The sequence below is a fragment of the Pezoporus flaviventris genome, unplaced genomic scaffold, assembly GCF_033815535.1.
Source record: "Pezoporus flaviventris isolate CSIRO_AGI_PZ_B2104156 unplaced genomic scaffold, CSIRO_AGI_Pfla_v1 ptg000213l, whole genome shotgun sequence".
Classification (NCBI taxonomy): Eukaryota; Metazoa; Chordata; class Aves; order Psittaciformes; family Psittacidae; genus Pezoporus; species Pezoporus flaviventris.
This window is the reverse complement of record NW_026892761.1, coordinates 5,373,528-5,392,112: the sequence shown is the minus strand read 5'-3', so window position 1 is coordinate 5,392,112 and position 18,585 is coordinate 5,373,528. Positions and strand designations below refer to the sequence as shown.

The 18,585-nt window shown below is 52.7% G+C and overlaps 1 protein-coding gene across 1 annotated transcript; it reads left to right on the top strand.

Moving 5' to 3' along the window:
• Positions 1–4,650: 4,650 nt before the first annotated feature.
• On the top strand, positions 4,651–17,907 carry GDAP1L1 (ganglioside induced differentiation associated protein 1 like 1). The gene is made up of 6 exons (XM_061441477.1): positions 4,651–5,274; positions 8,052–8,244; positions 11,356–11,529; positions 13,451–13,548; positions 13,688–13,802; positions 16,525–17,907. Exons 1-6 carry the CDS (start codon positions 5,095–5,097, stop codon positions 16,866–16,868), a joined length of 1,104 nt encoding a protein of 367 aa, XP_061297461.1. The 5' UTR covers positions 4,651–5,094; the 3' UTR covers positions 16,869–17,907.
• The last annotated feature ends 678 nt before the right edge of the window (positions 17,908–18,585 follow it).

Below are 18,585 nucleotides of genomic sequence, written 5' to 3'. Positions count from 1 at the left end.
CCTCCATAAGTTAGCTAGCTCTCTCTTAAGCAGTTCTATTTTTCTGCAGATAAGCAAAGCTCTTAGAAGCAAGAGTATATTTTGTTATTTGTGCTTTACAGATGGAATAATTTAGGGGGGAGTGAAGCAGGCTAACAGGTTTTTTGGGCCATGTCTCAGAAGTGGAGATGGTGGAACCATCTATAGAGGTTGCTTCTGAGGATGTTTGGTCCACACAAAGCAGTGTGGAGAGGTAATAAAGAAGCATGTATCATACAGGCTTTGTGGTGTAGAGCTATAACATTCTGGTTGAAAATACTGAAATAAAACATTTTGTTGCTGAGACTTGCATAAATAAACGTTTATCAAACCCCAGCAAATTAAAGACTGAATAATTTGACTTACACTCATCTCCCCTCAAGACCTTTTCTTTAAAGAAAAACCCACCCTAAAGTGTACTTTCGGTGCCAGCTGTACACACGTGATAAACAACTGTGTTTGAATACTGCAGTTTTTACTTACATGCTTAAAACAGTAGTCAGCAAGCCAAGGAGTCACAAGCAGCTGTACGAAAATAGATTTGAGCAGATGTAGACAGCTGACCTCATGTCCTGTGCTAGGGAAGTCTCGGACATTCTAGTTGGTAATTGCTGTCTGTAGATTTTACCCGTCATCCCTCAATTTACACTATGAATCCAGGAAGCTCAGATTTTAAAAGCTCAAATAGATCCAAGTAAGTTAACATAAGAATACACCTAAAGCTGTTGCTTTGTTCCCAAGTGTCATGCAGTTATTGCAATATTTGCTCAGTCTCAAACTGATTTCTAAATGTTCTTGCATGAGTATTTCACTGTCTCCTTCACCTGCCTCTTCCAGCACTGTTCTGCGCACCCACACAAGCACAGTTCTGGTTTTCTTTGCTTTCCCTTCTTTCTTCCTACAGAAATTCTGGTATAATACATACTTTCCTTCTCAATGTAAATATTTAGTACTTGTTATCTTTGCCGCTGCCGTTTTTCAGAGGCTGTTTCTGCTTCAGCAGTGCCCTTCTGCTTGTGTTTCTGTCTTGTTTTTTGTGCCCATTTAAAATTGTTTGAAGGTATTGTTGCTAGATGCAGTCTTTCTCCCTTTTAGACTAAGGATTACCCCGGCCAGCCCTTATGTGGAATCTGTGCCTTTGAAGCTGATCTTTAACATGCACAAATGCAGGTAGTGATACCCAGTGCTGGATGTCCCCACTCCCCCCTCCAGCCAGAGCCCTGCCAAGGGGCACAGCCAGGCTCTTCCCCAGCAATGGCTCAGCATTGCCTCAGTGCTGCTATTTCTGCTGTGGAACGCAGTCTTGCTTCTCTCTACCAAATTACGCGCAGCCCCCTGGAAGCACCTAAACCTTCAAGCTGGTGTTACACAGAACTAGTAGCGATCAACACTGCTGGAAAGGCACAAGGCTGGACAGCGTGTGTTGTCCAGGGAGAGTGGGGGGAGAAACCATGGAGGTTAGACTAGTCCAAGATAGATACTCCTTGAAATTCAGGGCTGAGAAGTAAATTCAGGTTGCCAGAATGTTGGATGGGAGGGCATATTTCCATATGGTCCTGTGCAGGACAGTAGTAACTAGTAGTGAGGGGGGGACTGGGAGAAACCATGGAGGTTAGACTAGTCCAAGATAGATACTCCTTGAAATTCAGGGCTGAGAAGTAAATTCAGGTTGCCGGAATGCTGGATGGGAGGGCATATTTCCATATGGTCCTGTGCAGGACAGTAGTAACTAGTAGTGAGGGGGGGAAGGAAAGGGGGGAAAAGAGACAACAATGCAGTGGGTTTGTAGGCAGCCTGAATTACCATTTGTGCTAGTGTATAAGCAGCACAGGTGTACAAGCTGCTGCCTGCAGCACAGGAAGGGCAGATACTTGGGGTTCTTGACTGCAAGTATCAGGCTTGCAGCAAACATACTGGAATATTGCTGCTGATGTTCACATTGCTCAAACCACCTCTTTGGGGTGAAATGATGAGCTCTAAGCAAGGCCCAAGCCCAAATATAGTTTCCTTCAAAGCCTTCAACTCCTCTGAGAACTCAGTGACTGCTGCCTGCTGCCTGCCTGAAACCTCAAGCCTTACTAGCAAACAGATGGCATCTTCTCTGGGAATGCTGGCACAGCACAATTAGCTTGATTGATGAGCGCCAGCACTTGGCCTTGGAGCTGGTCTGGTACAAGCAGTGCTGAGCACAGCTCCACCAGCACTACTGCCTCCAGCCTGCTGCTGGACTGCCCCAGCCAGCCTGGGGTATGTTGTCTGTGCTCAGATGCTCAAGGATGTCCCCAGTCATTTCACACAAGAATACTAAAGTATTCTGAGGAAGCACTGTTGGGCTTACTGCACTCCCAGGACTTCCCTCTCTGCTTCCTATCTCAGGTGATTCAGGTTGTTTTGTTTTCCTTTGCAGTGGCTCCCCCAGCTCTTTACAAGCCTACTTGTCTAGTTTCAAGACTAGTTCAACCAAAGTGAGATGCAGAAGTGCACCCTAGAGCAATGAAGTGTATTTCTCACCTCAGAGAAGCCAAACTGAGTCCCAGCCAAGCTTTACATTGGCAGACATTCAATCAGGCCACCAGGAAAAAACGAATTATAAATCAGTGGAGCTGATTCTGCATCCTGAGTTCCACCTTCTCCTAAACCAGGGTAGGTGCTTCTGGGCCTGCAAAGCCCCGTGACTGACTCCAGCCACCTGCTCTCTCCTCTCTGTAACATTTACATCAGCTCCAAGATGAGACACCCCGGATTGTGCATTTCTGCACCACCAGCACCCACAATCCTGCCCCAATGGTGCCTTCTGCCAGAGCTCTGCCAATGCCACCGGGTCCAACCCCTCAGCATCCAATGGGGCAGCCCAGCACCAGCCCCTTCCACAGGCAGGAAGGCTGTGGACAAGAGCTGGGGTGGATCTCAAGGTCACAGAAGGTCAGAACACCCGCTAACAGGGCTGGCACCCATCCTGCCCCTCAAGCCTTGCTCAGGTTAACAAGCCCAAACCCAGCTAAATAAAATAAGCACATCCTGTGGCACCATGTACCTGCGGGACCCAGAGGGATGAAGCGACTTTGTCGTTTTTACTTCCAACAGCACAGCATCAATTCATCACAAAATATGCCACTAGATGGGGCTTTCTGGACAGCGATTCGCAGGAGAGAACCACTTCTGCTTGGTCAAGCTGCTCCTTTTCTAAACCCAAAGGTGTCCCGTTCCAGTAAAAGGAGCCCAGAAAGATGCTTCTTGGGCTGCAAGGGCTCTCCTGCATGAAGCAGGTGGGAGGGGAAGCTGCAGAGCAGAGGGCAGGATGGTTGGTGCTGCACAATGGGGCCAATTTTTTAAGGCTCAGTTTTCTCTTGAGTTTGCAGCCCCTAAGCAGAGGTCAAGCAGGAGCCTTTCCCTATGGGTGTCCCCATGGCCAGCGCAGGGTCTCCAGCAGCACTTGTGATGCTCTCGGATGGGGAAGGAGGGTGGCTTTGAGGGGCTGCTGCCTACAGGTTAGGAGGCAGGCTAGGGCATAGCACCATCACCCTCCTGTACACCCTTGGGAGCAGGACATCACGACACCAAAGGATTTATTTTTACCTTCCAGTCCCCCAAAAATGCCTCCTTTCACTATGTTCTTGCAGCCAGGCACTAGCTTGGCCCTGATCCCTCCCAATGCTCCTGGATGAAGCATGCCTGAGTTTTTTCCACTTGAACCAGCTTTCCCAAACCTTCCCATTTCCGACCTCATCAGCTCCAGCACAGATAGAGATTGGAGCAACACATGGAGGAATGATGTTCATATCCACAGCCCTCTCCTCTATCCTTTCCAGAACCTGCCCCTATAACAGGGCTGGTTTTACCCACCAGCACATGTGTAGGAAACTCCAGGCTGCCAGATTTCTGGTGATGGAGCGTGACAAAGCCAAGTGCCCCAAAGCACAGCCTCAGATATCCACGTTGCTGTGTCCAGCTGCCTGCACAGGTTTGCCTGCAGACCTCTAGGTGATGCTCATAGTGCCTGGAGACCAGCAGCTCCAGAAGCCCCAGTGCTCTCTGACTGAACCCAGCTGGTTAGCAATTGTGACAAAATTTGTAACTGGAAATGACCCCGAGGCATGCCTGCCTTGGTGGAGAATGGCTGTCCAGCTTGGCCAGGCACCCCAGGGCTCCAATACACAGCAAGGCTTGTGTGGCTCTACCCCAGTACAAGCTACATAGCACCCATCAGGCAGTAATTCATCTGTGCTCTCCAAAATCACTGAATACCTTTAAAGAGCCATTGCTGCTGCTTTCCATGAAGGTTGCAAGGCAGGCTAGATGTTTTAAAACCAGTATCCATCAATGAACCTATTTGTTACATATTACAGGATGGTTTGTGTTGGAAGGGACCTTAAAGCTCATCCAGTTCCAACCCCCTCCCACGGGCAGGGACACCTTCCACTAGAGCAAGTTGCTCCAAGCCCCGTTCAACCTGGCCTTGACCACTGCCAGGGATGGGGCAGCCACAGCTCCTCTGGGCAGTGGCTGTGCCAGTACCATCCTCATAGTAAAGAACTGTTTCCTAATATCTAATCTAAATCTCCCCTCTGACAGTTTAAAACCCATACCCCTTGTCCTGTCTCTACATGCCCTCGGATGATGATGAATTACTGGTGCAGTTCAGAGGCTGCTTTAGCCAAAATGACAGCCTCCCACAGATCTAATTCCCTGGTGTCAGTGTCTGCCATATCTAAACCAGTCCAAACAAACCCTTAATCTCTGCTTCAAAATATTCCTAAGGATCTGCAGGGCTTGGAGCTGCCCCCGGATTGCCGCGCAGGCAGGCAGGCAGCAGGAGCCTCCGCTGCTGACTCGCCTATCCAAGCGATGCCCGCACGCTGCCGTGGGAGCCCCGCCAGGAGCGGGGACAGGCTGGGATTTCACTCACAGCGCCGCTGCCGTCACCATCATCGTCCTCTGTGAGCCCCGACCCACCGCTGCCCACCCCAGCCGGGGAGATGGAGCTGCCCCGGGAGTGATGCTGCTGGCGGGAGCCCATGTGATGCTGGGCTAGCGGCGCTCGCTCCCCGTCCCTCTCCCCGCTGCTCGCAGGCTGTCATGGCGACTCCCAATAATGTTACTCCCACCAACTGCAGCTGGTGGCCCATCTCTGCGCTGGAGAACGACGCGGGGAAATCCACGGAAGGGGAGGAAAACCAGGACCCGACGGACCCCGCTCTCAAATCCCAGGACAGGCTGGTTTTGTACCACTGGACCCAGTCCTTCAGCTCGCAAAAGGTAAGAATAACCATCACTCGGCCCCGGGTTCCCGGGGAAGAATCACCTCCGGTCCCCACGACATCCCCTTGCCTCAGGAGGATGGATGCAGTAGCAGGGAGAGCAAGGGGCTAATCCCCAAGGCTGGCTTGGGCAGCAGCATGTGGCCGAGAGCTCTTTTGTACCCGTGGTTCTGTGCTTTACCAGCATCTGCCTGGGGAGGGATGGGATGGGGGGGCTCAGACAAATCCTGCTTTTGCTTTGGGATCAGGGCTTGCACCGGGAGCCGCCTCGGCTTTGTGCTCGCTCACAACCCCGCTCTGGCGTGGCCAGGAACATAGACAAAGGCTGAGCCGGGCCTGGGACCACCCTGCTCCCACCTCCTGCCCCTGGGAGAGGCAGCCCCTGAGCCAGGCACCTTCCAGGGAGCAGGTCCTGCCGCGCAGCAGTGATTTGCCCCTGTCATTGCAGCAATGCCCTGGGAATTCCTGGCGCACCCCAGGGAAGAATCACATTTTAGGTCAATAGTAAATGCTCATTTTGCAGCACAGCAGCTGTGTAGCAAACCCTGCCTTCTCCTCCCAGCCCCAAACCCGCATCGTTCCCATGCCATTAAGATTAGATGGGGAATGGGCTATTCGGAGGGGTGGGAGAACACAAAGATCCCCCGATGTAAGGCCCCTCTCAAGCCCCACAGCCCTGTGGGGAGGCCAGGGCAGAGGTGCCCCTATTGCAGGCACAAAGAACAGGGAGGACGCCCAATGCAGCAGGGTGGCTGCACATGGTCGGCTTCACGGCTGCCAGCGCTGGGTGACTAATGGGCTTCTGATCCGCACCAGTGAGGGATGCTCCAGCCCAGCTCCCTGCCTCACACTGGGCTTGCTGCTATTCTGTGTCTTGCTCTTTTGGCTGTTGGCAGCAGGGAGGCAGCAGATAAAGCACTTCTTGTGTGGGGCTTCCTACAACCGGCCTCTCTTCTGTGGGAATGGGGCTCAGCACAACTGGACCCACAGCGTCTGCTGCTACGGCAGCTCCAGCACCGCTCCAGGCTTTGCTTTTGAGGTCACTTGCAAGGAAAGAGCGTTTGCTAGGAGGTGGATGAGCACAAGCTGCTGGGATGAACAGTGCAGGGTGGGAGATGCACAGGACCCCAGAGTTCTGCTCAGGACAGGCTGCAGGGGAAGCTTTTCCTGCTCTTCCCCATGAGCTGCTCAGAGCCACCCTCAGGGGCACTGGGCTGTTTGTGGGATGGATCCTGAGCTCCCTATCAGGATCTGGCCTTGTCTGCAAAGGGATCTATCGAGTTTTATGGCCAGCATTGGCTTTTTACACAGGATGCCTTATTGCAGCCACGGCAGCGCTGCTGGGGTACAGGAGGGTTCCATCACCCTTGGCTGGGAGCCCTCATCATGGGAGCACTGTCAGGGGCTCCCTTTGCTCACAGACACCAGGGTTATGCCAGGAGCACTGCCTCATGCCAGGCCTTCAGCCTCACCTCGTGATAGCTGAACAGGGAAACACCCAGGGAACTTGGGGCTGGAAGTCCCAGCTGGTCCTGGCTGGGGTTTATCCATCAGCTGAGGTGAAAAGGCTGAGAGCAAGTTGCAGTTGAGGGACCCAGGCTTTTACTTGTTTGACTTGAAAATTAAAGGTTCATTTGCCAGTCCTGTAAACACTTCATGACTTAATTCCCCAGGAGCTCTGAAGTACTCATAGAAATGCTTATATTTGCTAAGTTGTATTTTTAGCTGCTGCTAGTTGGAGGAAAGCAAGCGCTTTTCCCCTCATTCAGTGGTTCTGTAAATCATGGCTGTCTCACATCCCCCAAGCAGGGTTTTTTTTGAGTGCTTGACATACTTAGTTCATAACAGTTTTTTATAACCCAGAAGCCTAAAATGCCATCCCTTAGTGCTTATTCAACACCATCTCAAGCACACAGCAAATCAGGATCAGCCCTGAGGGCTGGACATAGGTGATAGGGATGGGGACAATGGCCCACAACCAGCTCCACTCCTGCCCCTCCACGCTGCTGGACTCAGCTTTCCCACTGTGAGCTGGATGAGGCCACCCCAGCAGTGCTGCTTGCTGGGCTGGGGCTGGATTGGGCCACAGCAAGGGAAGGCAGCAGGTTCAGTACAAGAGGTGCAAAGATGACGGATGATGCCCTCAGGCCAGCAGCAGTGTGGAGGAGGAAAGATGCTGTGTAAGATCACAGGGGCTCCTTAAAACCCTCCACAAAACAGATCCTTCTCCCTGCTCAAAACATGCCTAGTAAAGCCAGAGCCTGTCCCCAAGAGCAGAACATACCTGAGTTAGCATCCAGGCCTCCTTCAGTCAGTCAGGCTGTACAACTCACTGGATGAAAGTAAAAAGCATAACATTACTACAGCCTCTACTTCCTTCTTGGGTGTGTGCTGGTTATATTGAGACCCACATCAACATCATTGATTCCCCCCAGCTGGGGACCTGCCACTTCCTTCCTCCCACTGCCAAGATTTGGGCTTTCCATCCCTTCCTCCTGTCGCAGAAGCCACCAGTGACCAGCAGGAGGATGGTCCATTATCCCACAAATAAGGATGGGTTTGGGTCTCCCCTCTTTGCTGGGAATGCAAATCCTTGCTCAACTCCCTGGATTTTGCTTGGTTTCTGGGAGGAAGAGCCTGTGTCCTGGCACATCACTGTGCTGAAGCAGTAGCGGAGGAGCAGGGAGATGCAATGCAGTGACGGTGGGGCTGGTTTCTCTTGGGATCAGCTCAGCGTGTGGGGCTGAGCCCTGTCTCCCTTGCCTCTTGCTCCAGGTGCGGTTGGTCATTGCAGAGAAGGGGCTGCCCTGCGAGGAGCGGGATGTCAGCATGCCCCTGATGGAGCACAAGGAGCCCTGGTTCATGCGGCTCAACCTGGGGGAGGAGGTGCCCGTCATCATCCACAGGGACAACATCATCAGCGATTACAACCAGATCATTGACTACATGGAGAAGAACTTCACGGGAGGTAAGGAGGGGTGGGCTGCATCTTAGTGGAAACTTGTGTCTAATCCAGATGCTATTCATCAGATGCATCCACTTTTTCCTTTAAAGTCTCACCTTTAACCCCAGAAGAGCAGGAAGCCACCATCCTTCCCCAAACTTCTGTTTTCCCATGAAAATGAAGGATTTCCAGCAGAAATCCCCAAACATCCCTTGTCTGGGCTGAAAGGGTCAGGGGAAGTGTAGTTGGATCCCCCCTTTTCACAGTATCACAGTATCACAGTATGTTAGAGATTGGAAGGGACCTCGAAAGATCATCTAGTCCAATCCCCCTGCCGGAGCAGGGACACCTAGGTCACATTCCCAAACTGGACCAATTCTCCTTGTCCTCATGGTGCATGGTGGCATTTCACCAGAAACACAGCTGGGGCACAGAGAATAGGAATACTTCTGGGCTTGGCCACCTTTGTGCTTTGGCCTCAGGTAATGGTATAAAACCCACCATAAACGGCTCTGCTGAGAGAAGATGGGTTTGACCGGGGTGCTGCTGCCCCTCTCTCCTTCCTGGATGAGCGCTGTGCCACCGGCCAGGGGCAGGCGAGCCTGGCAGCCCTAGTGCTGCTGTACCTCAGACAAACCGCCTCTTTAGAATCAAAGTCAGCAGTGCTGGGGACCATGGGAGGATGATGTGACACAAACCCAGAGGAAGGGCCAGCTGGTAGAGTGGAGCTCATATTCCCCCTGGAGCAGGGCTGCAGTCAGTGGCTGGCTCAATCCGGCACACGAGGATGCTGAGACAGTGATTGAAGGTGCTTGATTCTCCCCAGCATCTCACATCACTTCACCTTCATTTCCCCAAACCTGCAGGATGTCAGGCTGATGAGGCCTCAGAGCTGAGCGGGGGGCTTGGGCTGTGCCATCACGACGTTCACCCCAGCATTCATCCCCCTTGCAACAGAAACATCAAAACCATCTCAAAATAGCTCCCGAAGCAAGGGCGTCTTGCCAGCTCAGCTGCTGTCCTCTCCCGGCCCTGTCGCAGTGTTGATGCTCGATGGAGGCATGAGCATCACTTGCTGGCAGGGTGGCGGGGATGGGATTGGTTGGGAGCAGCCCGTGCTGGTGATGGCTCCCAGGGAACGGCAGCCACTTTCCTGCCTGGCTGCAGCCCCTGGGATAAGGGGCAGTGTGGAGCATCTATCCATGGGCTTCACTTCGTCTGTGTGAAGGGCAGGTGGTCCAGCATGTGTGACAGCAGGCTGTCCCCAGCAGGAGGGGGACTGAGTGCTGCCGTTGCTGGGACACTCCTGCCATTGAGACTTGCCAGCCAGGGGCAAATTCTGACCTTTTCACTGAGAAACAGAGAGGGGAAGCTCCAGGGAAGAGGGCTTGGAACACTCCCTGCTGTGTGCTCTGCTCCGAGCCATCTCCCAGCAGCTGCCTGGCAAAAACAGTATCAGGATGCTGCAGTCTTGGTCTGAGGAGGAATCACCCACCTTGCAGAAACGTGCAGAGCCTGAAAATGCCTTTATAAGGAAGTGTATTCACTGAGTTGTATTTTCCCCTGGGCTGGGAGCACGGTCTTTTCCAGCTGCAACACACGCTGAGGTTCAGCTATCAGTAAAGAGCGGTGTGATGAGCAATGCTTTTCTTTCTCCAGCAAAGCAGTGAGTAGTGCCAATAAGCCACCTTTGAGCATGCTTCTCACTAGGGCTTTGCCCAGCAGTGCCAAGAAACAACTGATGAGGTGGCTGGTGGCAGCACATCTCAGATCCTAACCCAGGAGCTCCTCCAAGGGCTGCACCTCAAGCCCCATCCCACCTTTGCACAGCCCATTGCTTGCTGACTATCTGCATCAGCAGCCCATTTGTGCAGGTCTGCCACAGCATGCAAAGGCAGGGTGAGCATCATCCACTGAGAAACCTCCCTGGGACATGCTGAAGGACACAGGCCCATAGCCAGCACACCGCTATTTCATTGTGGTTGCTCCATCTGGCTGCTGCACTGGTCACTCACTCTGAATGTGCTGGTTTCCAGCCTCAGCTCCAGCCTCTAGGCACTGGATGGGAACCCTGAGGAAGGAGCACACAGGCTGCAGGTTGGGTGTTATTAGTTCATTCAGTTGGTTGCTTTTCTCAGATGGAAAATCCCCGCGTGGAGAGCTGGAGTCCAGGCAGGGAACAGGACTGTCATTTGAGGCCCTTCATTTAAGGGGCCGTGTTGGCCACATCAGCCAAAGTCCTTCTGCTGATGCACCTTAACTTGGTCCAAGACACTGGCACACAATGAGCCCTGCACTGTGGACAGCATGTGGGCAAACAGCTTTACTGAGTCCAGGTGGTAAATTTACTCACTCCCTATTAACTGCTATCTGCAAACGCCATAAACATTTATGATCCCATAAAAAAAAGGACCTGATATTCTCGGGGGAGACACAAGCAACATTTCACTCCTTGTGGTGTCATCTTCCATGTATTTTGAGCTGAAAATGTAATAAAAAGGTCACGATGCAAACTGCCGTCCATGGAAAATGAATTAAACCCAACAAGGCGAGGAAGAGCAGAGCGGGCTGGGGTGAGGGATGCTCCTGCTGAATACAGAGCGAAGGTGTCCTGGGCTCCTTCGTTGGTCATCTACTCCCTGATTACCTGTTTTGAATGGGACTTTCAAGGAAGCCCAAGAGAATTAGGAACCTCATCACTACTGGTGTAACGAAATCAGGAGATCCCAAACTCAGCCCCCCATGTTTTAGCTCTTTTCCTCAGATCAGGAAGATTTTGTTCCCTGTCTAAGAGATGTGAAACCACAGTGTACAAGTTCAGGGCGTGCAGAGATGAAGGGCTTGCTATACTGAGCTCCTGAGGACACAAGGGCTGGGTAACAACATGCATGCACCTCCCTGTGGTCCTGCAGGTTTCCCATCCCTGGAGATGGGCTGGACATGCTCCTGGCCAGGATGGGCAGCCAGAAGAGGGCAGGACATGGGCACAGTTTTGAGTTAATGAACCACTGCAGCCTGTCCTGCTTGGATGTAACTCCGCAGGACTGCACCCCGGTGTCCAGCACAGGCTAATGAACCACTAATGAGTGTCTGAGCCCCCTGGTCCCACTAACAGCTTTCCCTTTGCTCCCACAGAAAATGTCACGCAGCTGATCCCAGAGCCCGGCAGCCTCCTGCACTCGCGGGTGCTGCAGTACCGGGAGCTGCTGGACTCACTCCCCATGGATGCCTACACACACGGCTGCATCCTGCACCCCGAGCTCACCACCGACTCCATGATCCCAAAGTACGCCACCACTGAGATCCGCAGTAAGTCGTCTCTCCAGTGGGGCTGCCCAGGGCTGGTGCCAGTGGGATGGCTCCTTCAGCCCAGCCAGCCACCCTGCTCATGCTCATCTCTCCTTCCCACCAATGCACGCAGGAACAGAGCTGGGAAATGGCCAACCACAGCTAATTGAGGAGCTTCAGACACCCTGTAGAGGCTTCTTAACCCTGGGGGTGTCTGACCTCCCATAGGCCATGCATACTTCTCACCCAGGTCTTTCTGGGGCACATGAATTCGTTCCTTCTCCTGCACATCCCCTCTCCCTCCAACAGCTCTAATGCCAAAGGTGGGAGGGTACAGCCAGATTGAGTTGCAGATAGAGGATGAATCGGCATAAGACTGTGTACCTGACCTTCAAGCACTCATAAAACATTGAAGATGCTTAATATAACTCAATGGCAAGGATTGCTCCTGGAGAGAGTCTGTCATCAGAAAAGTGACCTTGTTAGGATGGCACCAGTGTGCCCCACGTCTCTTCCTCCAAGCACTGCCCGTAGCAAACACCTGCTCCCTGACAGTCCTTTCATTCAGCTGCTTGGGTCCCTCTGGGATGGGATGCACTCATGCACAGACAGGCTGTTTCTGAGGTGTACCTCAGGGTCTGCCCTGCCTCTTCTGGCACCCTGCATCGGCAGCTTTCACCGTGTCACCAAGCATCACCTCCTCCCCTAGACCTTGGGCAGATACAGAATGCAGAGACAATCCCCTCCTCAAAATGTGCTGCTGTGATGGCTTCAGACCCCGTCTGCACCACATCACCTCAGAGCTCTCTGCTGGAATCCTTTAAAACATCCCTCCATACAAACCTCCCCGCTGGAGGCATTTTTCCCAAGTCACCGCAATGGAGGGGCTGTGGGCAGATTCATGGGATGCCACAGTGCTGGTGGTGCCCTCCCTCTCCAGCACATTCCCTAGATCCAGGCAACAGCTTGGCTTCCCCATTGCAGTGGACAAGGCAAAACTAAGTAGCTGTGTTCCCAAGGAAACCTGTGGGCCAAGCTCTCAAGGGGAACAGGGGAATGAAACCAGGGTGATATCCACATTTCCCTGCAAGTTACAGCCTCAGGAAACTGGCTGGGAGCCTTAGTAAGCATGAGCATCAGCAGAGCCAAGCCCTTGTTGGAGGGAACAAGGAGGAAGAGACAGATGGTCCCTGGCAGGAAAGAGATTAGCCCAGCTTTGGGTAATTTATGTTGTCCTTAAGGTGTTACTCTACATCTTGTATTCTATTCTTCCATTGTCTCTGCTCTTTTCTGTCCGTTAATTCCCTTGCACAAAGCCCTTTTCATCCTCCCTGTACCCTGAAAGGGAGGAAAGTGAGCATCACTCCTGCAATGAGCTTTACGCTACCACATTGCATTCCTGGACACCAGATTGGGGTGGGACAGCTTTGTTTGGAAGAGAGCATCCCCTCCATGCAGCTCCATGCCGTGCTGCTCTGCACGCACACCTACACATGGGCAGCCAGCTCAGACATCCCAAAGGATCCCAAAGGATGGAGCTGCAAGAACCAGGTTATGGAGGAGCTCAGGGATGCTCTTAAAGCAGTGAGATACAGACAGAGATCTGCTAACAGCTCTAACGTGATCCAACAGAGGAAATGGTGACCCTGCACTCTGAAACCTGCAGAACTGGGACTCATCATGGCCAGGGAGGGGGACTCCACCATAGCCCACAGCCAGCACTGTCCTGCTGGGAGCGGATGGGAGGGTGTGCAGTGCCCCAATTATCCACCCATATGGCAGCAGCAAGCCATGAATTCGGCCCGTTTTAGCTCTTGGGGGCGTTTTTCTTGGTGCCACAACACTATTTTGCACGCAGGATGAGGTGCTTTGCTACCAGACACAAGGTCTTTCCCACCCCTGCCAAACACAGCCCCCATGCCTGCTGTCTGTCTCTCCCCAGGGCATTTAGCTAATGCCAGCACGGAGCTGATGAAGCTGGACCACGAAGAAGAGCCACAGCTCTCTGAGCCCTACCTCTCCAAGCAGAAGAAGCTCATGGTAAGTGGATCAAAGCCACGCACATCTCTGCTGTGGGGTGGGGACCTGCCATAGGCACCAGGTGCCTCATGTCCCTGCTTGCTCACAGGGACACATGCCCATCCATCCATCCCCCATCCTAACCCTGCTCTCCATCCAGGCCAAGATCCTGGAGCATGACAATGTGAACTACTTGAAGAAGATCCTTGGTGAACTGGGGATGGTGCTAGACCAGATCGAGGCAGAGCTGGAGAAGAGGAAACTGGAATATCAAGGTAAGTGCTGGAGTGCATTTATGGGGTGTTTTATCACACAGGGATTAGGTGCAACACCAGCAACTGATGAATGCCCTCCATGAGGCAACCGCCAGTGGCACTGGGACTTCTGCTGGGCCCTCCAGCAAACCATTGCTGCTTCAGGGAGCCCTCACACCCCTTGCCACAGGGGACAGCAGGACCCTGTCCTCACACTGCTCTGTGGGAGCTCTGAAGTCATCACAAGGTGGTGGCAGGCCCCTCCATCCCAGCAAGGGGCTGCCAGTGACTGATGCTCTGGCTGCTTTGGGGAGGAACAGGCTGGCCCTATTGCACTGGGGAGAGCACGCTGCTGGAAGCACAGGGCTGGGACCTGCAGCACATCCCAGTGGAGTGTGGGAAGGCAAACCCGACAGGAACTGAAGGGGCCTGGAGGGGCAAGAGCCTTACAGGACCTGCGTCAAACACCAGCGGGTAGGAGAGAGCAGCACCAGCCATCCCTGACATCAAATACATGCTGCTGGGTGCCTGCTGAGAGCTGCCCTGGCAGACAGGGACGCATGGGCACAGCTGGGCATTGCTTGTCCCGCTGTCACCCCGGGATGATGCCATCACCCTCCTGTCCCTGCTGCTTGCAGGGCTCAAAACCCCAGTCCCAGCAGGGCTGGTTTCTGCCAGTGCCATGGAGCCAGGTCCGGAGCGGAGCCCAGAGGCAGTTAATCAGGGAATGGCCCCGGAGCTGCCCCTGGAGCTGCTCCTGGCTGTAGGAGTCGTGCGTCACGCTTGGGAACACACCAAAGGGCCCACAGAGGTGCCAAGGTCAGACCTTGTGAGGCACTGGGTCGGGGATTTGCTGAGAGCCCTGATGCAGTCACAGCAGCACCCTGTGTTGCTCTAATTGCATTTAACAAACACCCTCATTAACTAAGTGCTGAGATAGCTCAGCAGAATTCAGCCTGATGAGGTGCCCTTGGAGGACATCCTGGGTGCCTGCAGCAGAGGAATGGCTGATGCTGCCACCGGCACCCAGGCACAAGACTGCCTTTGGTCCTTTGCATGCCCTCTGCTCGGAGCCCTCAGACTCCCCCCCGGCTGTGGCTGTGGCCAGGTCAGGATCTCAGCAGCAGGCACAAGCACCAGCCCTTTGGCAGCATCCCAGGAGCTGCAGTGCAGCAGCTCTCCTCCCACCCAGTGCGCAGCGATGCAGGCAGGGCGGGAGGGTGAGAGATGCTGCAGGAGCACAAGGCGACCCCCTCCCACAGGCACCCCATTGGGCTGAGACAGGCTGGTCTGAGCTGGGGCTGCTGTGGATGCTAAGGGGGATAAATTGCCTTTGCTCATGCTTCTGCCCTACCTTGGTGCTGGGAAGGGGTGTGAGGGGCTGCGGTACCCACAGCCAGGTCCAGACCTCAGCAGGGGCTGCAAGCCCAGAGTCAGGTGGGATAGGACCAGATCACAGCTGTCTCCCAAAGTCACCATCCTCACAATGTGCTTTATTCCTTCATCCACAGCAGTGCCTGGGAGGGAGGCAGACACCTCGGCCCTGCTACACTTACCTGGGAGCTGAAGCATCCTCAGGGTCCCTGAAGCACCCAGGAGGCTCTGGCTGCAGCACCCCTATGATTCCTGAGTCACTGAAAACATTTATTGTCTAATTAGGCAGAGGCAATCTGTGCACTTGGGCAGTGCCTCCAGCAGGATTAGGCAGGCTGCCAAGGGACACAAATGAGGGCTGCTAATTACTGTTAATTCCCCTGGCCTGGCCCTGCAGGCAGCCCTGCAGCACCAGTGCTTGCACAGGGGTGCAATAGAAGTCCCTCTCTCCTTCCCTGATAGAACAGTCACAGGAGAGTGGGAGAGCCCTTTGGTGCAAAGCCAGGGGCTGAGGCTGGATGGAGTCAGGTTTTGTGTCCCTTCTGCTGCTCTTCTTTACCTGCAGCTTCCTTTGTCTTCATCCCAGCCCTGCTCCTTGGTATTGAAAGGGCATCAGAGAAGTGCTTAACACTATCCTGGCTTGAGCCCACTTCTTCCTGCCTAACAACGGCTTGGTTTATTTCTGGAGGCCTCTCTGGTGAGGTTATTTCCAGGATTGCCCGTTATCAGGGGCTGTCAACACTTTGATGTCTTTCTTCACGCCTGGCATTCGCCCTGAGCCCTGTCTTCCCCAAAAACCTGGCTCCTGGCACAGACATGCTGTCAGTTTTGGTGTCCTGGAGCGGGAGAGGGGACAGAGGAGGCAGGACCTCCCTGACAGTGCACAAGGACAGCAGCCAGGCTGGGCCAGCAAGTGGTTTTAATTCCCAAGGATTTCTCACATCCCTAAAATAGGGCAAGTTAACATGACACTCCTGAAACAGCTCCCAGTGCAGCCAAGGACAAACACTGCTGCTCTTCCTGAGCACTAACACAGCAGAAAGGGGCACTGCACCGCATCTTCCTTCAAGGAGGAGCCAAGGGCCCTTTTCCATCTCCTGCTGCTCTTGACTTGGGAGGGAGGCAGCAGAGCCATGCATCTTCACATGGGCTACAAATGATCATGTTCATATTCCTGTTTTTTGGACCCACATATCATACATCACATAGGTGGAGGTCTTGTCTCTTGGGACGTTGGAGAGCTCAGACAAAACACATCAGGTCTAATGCAAATGCTCCTGCCTTTGTGGATCTTCTGAGCAAACCTTTAGGTGCCTACCCAAGGGTTTCATCTTACCCTACCTACCTTACCCTTTGCTTCTCTCTCCAGGGCAGAAGTGTGAACTTTGGCTCTGCGGATGCGTCTTTACTTTGGCTGATGTCTTGTTAGGAGCCACCCTGCATCGCCTCAAGTTCCTGGGACTCTCTAAGAAATACTGGGAGGATGGCAGCAGACCTAACCTACAGTCCTTCTTCGACAGGATACAGAAACGCTTCGCCTTCAGGAAAGTTTTGGGAGATATACACACCACGCTCCTCTCTGCAGTGGTACCCAACGCCTTCAGGCTGGTCAAACGGAAACCTCCCTCCTTCTTTGGAGCTTCTTTCCTGATGGGATCTCTAGGGGGAATGGGATATTTTGCTTATTGGTACTTAAAGAAAAAGTACATCTAGTGCTGGCTGCTTGGTGTTTAGTTTGGTGTCTCTGTGCTGTGTCAAATTATGATGAAGCCTCAGTAACTGTAATGAAATTTGAAGCAAGGTAATGAATAATTATGTTGTTTAATGTAACATTCCATAGTCTAGAAGTAGAAACGTATACTGCAAGGAAATAAGAAAACAACAACAACAAAACAATGCGTCAACTTGTAAATGCCTTTTTTGGGTTTAAGTATTCAACCCCAGCAAAGGCTCAGGGGCTCACGGGCTCAGCCGTGTCTACTGGGAAGCGATGCCACTTCCAGCTCCGACCGGCTCCAATGGGAGAGACGGGAATCCCGGGAAGTCCCCGGCAGCCAACTTAATCAGTGGGACTTGGAAACTCGGCCCTGTATGTTTGTGTTGCCAAATTGTTCGCTGGCCACATTTCACACACGCAGGTAGAGAGGACTCTATATGTCGCGTTGTGCTTGGAGGCGCCCCTGGGAGCAGGCGCAGTAGCTGGTCACAATCCAGGTGGATTTGTGTTCTTCAAGTGTCCATTTTCTTGATTCTTCTCATCAAAAGGAACGTTTTTTATTGAGCTGCTCTTAGAATGTACCCACTTTGTACGTCTGGGGTTTGTGCACTTTTTTTCAAGGAATTTAATGTCCGTCTTTAACTGCCACACTTTTTTCCTGAGATAACTCGTTTTGACTCCATCCTGAATTTCGGCACACGAAGGAGATCGTTGTTTTAAGCCTTCTGGCTCTGTCTCTTGAGTTTTCCTTCACGGATTTGCAAAGCATCTTTCACTGACTGAGCCTATCTGGACTCTGAAAAAGTACCACCACTTTCAGAACTCCTCAGCGCTTTCCTGAAGGTGCTTTGGCTTTCTCTTCCATCGGGGGCTTTTCCTGTCTTTTCCTCGCTGTGTGTTTTCTTAGGGACACTTTGCACAGAATCACATCGATGACTTTCTTGTGCCTTTTGCATGCTGGAAAGAATAAAGGGCCTCACTGCTAACTCATGCTTTGAAACCTGAGATCCTCAATAAACCATATGGGAGGAGTAACGGCTTCACATTCCTAAATGGGTTCAACATCCTTCTGGTCCTATCTTGAAGTATGCCCAAGGGCAGAGGGATGTTTGTGTGGTTTGTGCATTGGTATAAAACTTGCATGGAAACAGTATGTATTCCTCTTCTGAGACACTCATTCCTGTAAGCATTCAGACCGCTAGGATCAACTCTGGCTGGTCTGCTGAGTGCTCCAGTGATCCCTAGCTGCATCTCTAGGCTGGGAAGCATATGCCAAGTGCAGCTGAAGTAATATGAATTGCATTTGCCTCCAACTTGAGAATTATCTTTGTGTATGTGAAAGCAGCAGCATTTCCCAGGAGCTTTGGTTCTTGGTACAACCTGGCAGCCATAGAACTGGGACTACTGAGCGGGAATTACAGGGGATGAGCACATCGTGATTAGACAGTGCAGAATGCACAAGTTTATGCTGTGCTGGTCACAGCTGTGTAGGCTGGTCTGACGTGCTTCTGGGATGCCACAGCCTGTGGAGCGGCAAAGGTGCTGTGGTATCCATGTTACCCCTGCAGTGATTAGAGCTACACCTCAAATTGGTGCGTGAGAACCCAAATCCATCCCCTGCACACACAGACCAGGAACCTGCAGCTGAGGCTGCTGAGTGAAATATCAGACACCCATTATCCCAAATACAGTTATAGATTTGCTTTGTGGTAT

What these genes read in the sequence shown, in the direction of transcription:
- GDAP1L1 (XM_061441477.1), top strand. Translation starts at nt 5,095, where the DNA reads ATGGCGACTCCCAATAATGTTACTCCCACCAACTGCAGCTGGTGGCCC. An exon ending in GGAGAAGAACTTCACGGGAG is followed by an intron (nt 8,245 to 11,355) that starts GTAAGGAGGGGT and finishes TTGCTCCCACAG; the next exon opens with AAAATGTCACGCAGCTGATC. An exon ending in GAGGAAACTGGAATATCAAG is followed by an intron (nt 13,803 to 16,524) that starts GTAAGTGCTGGA and finishes TTCTCTCTCCAG; the next exon opens with GGCAGAAGTGTGAACTTTGG.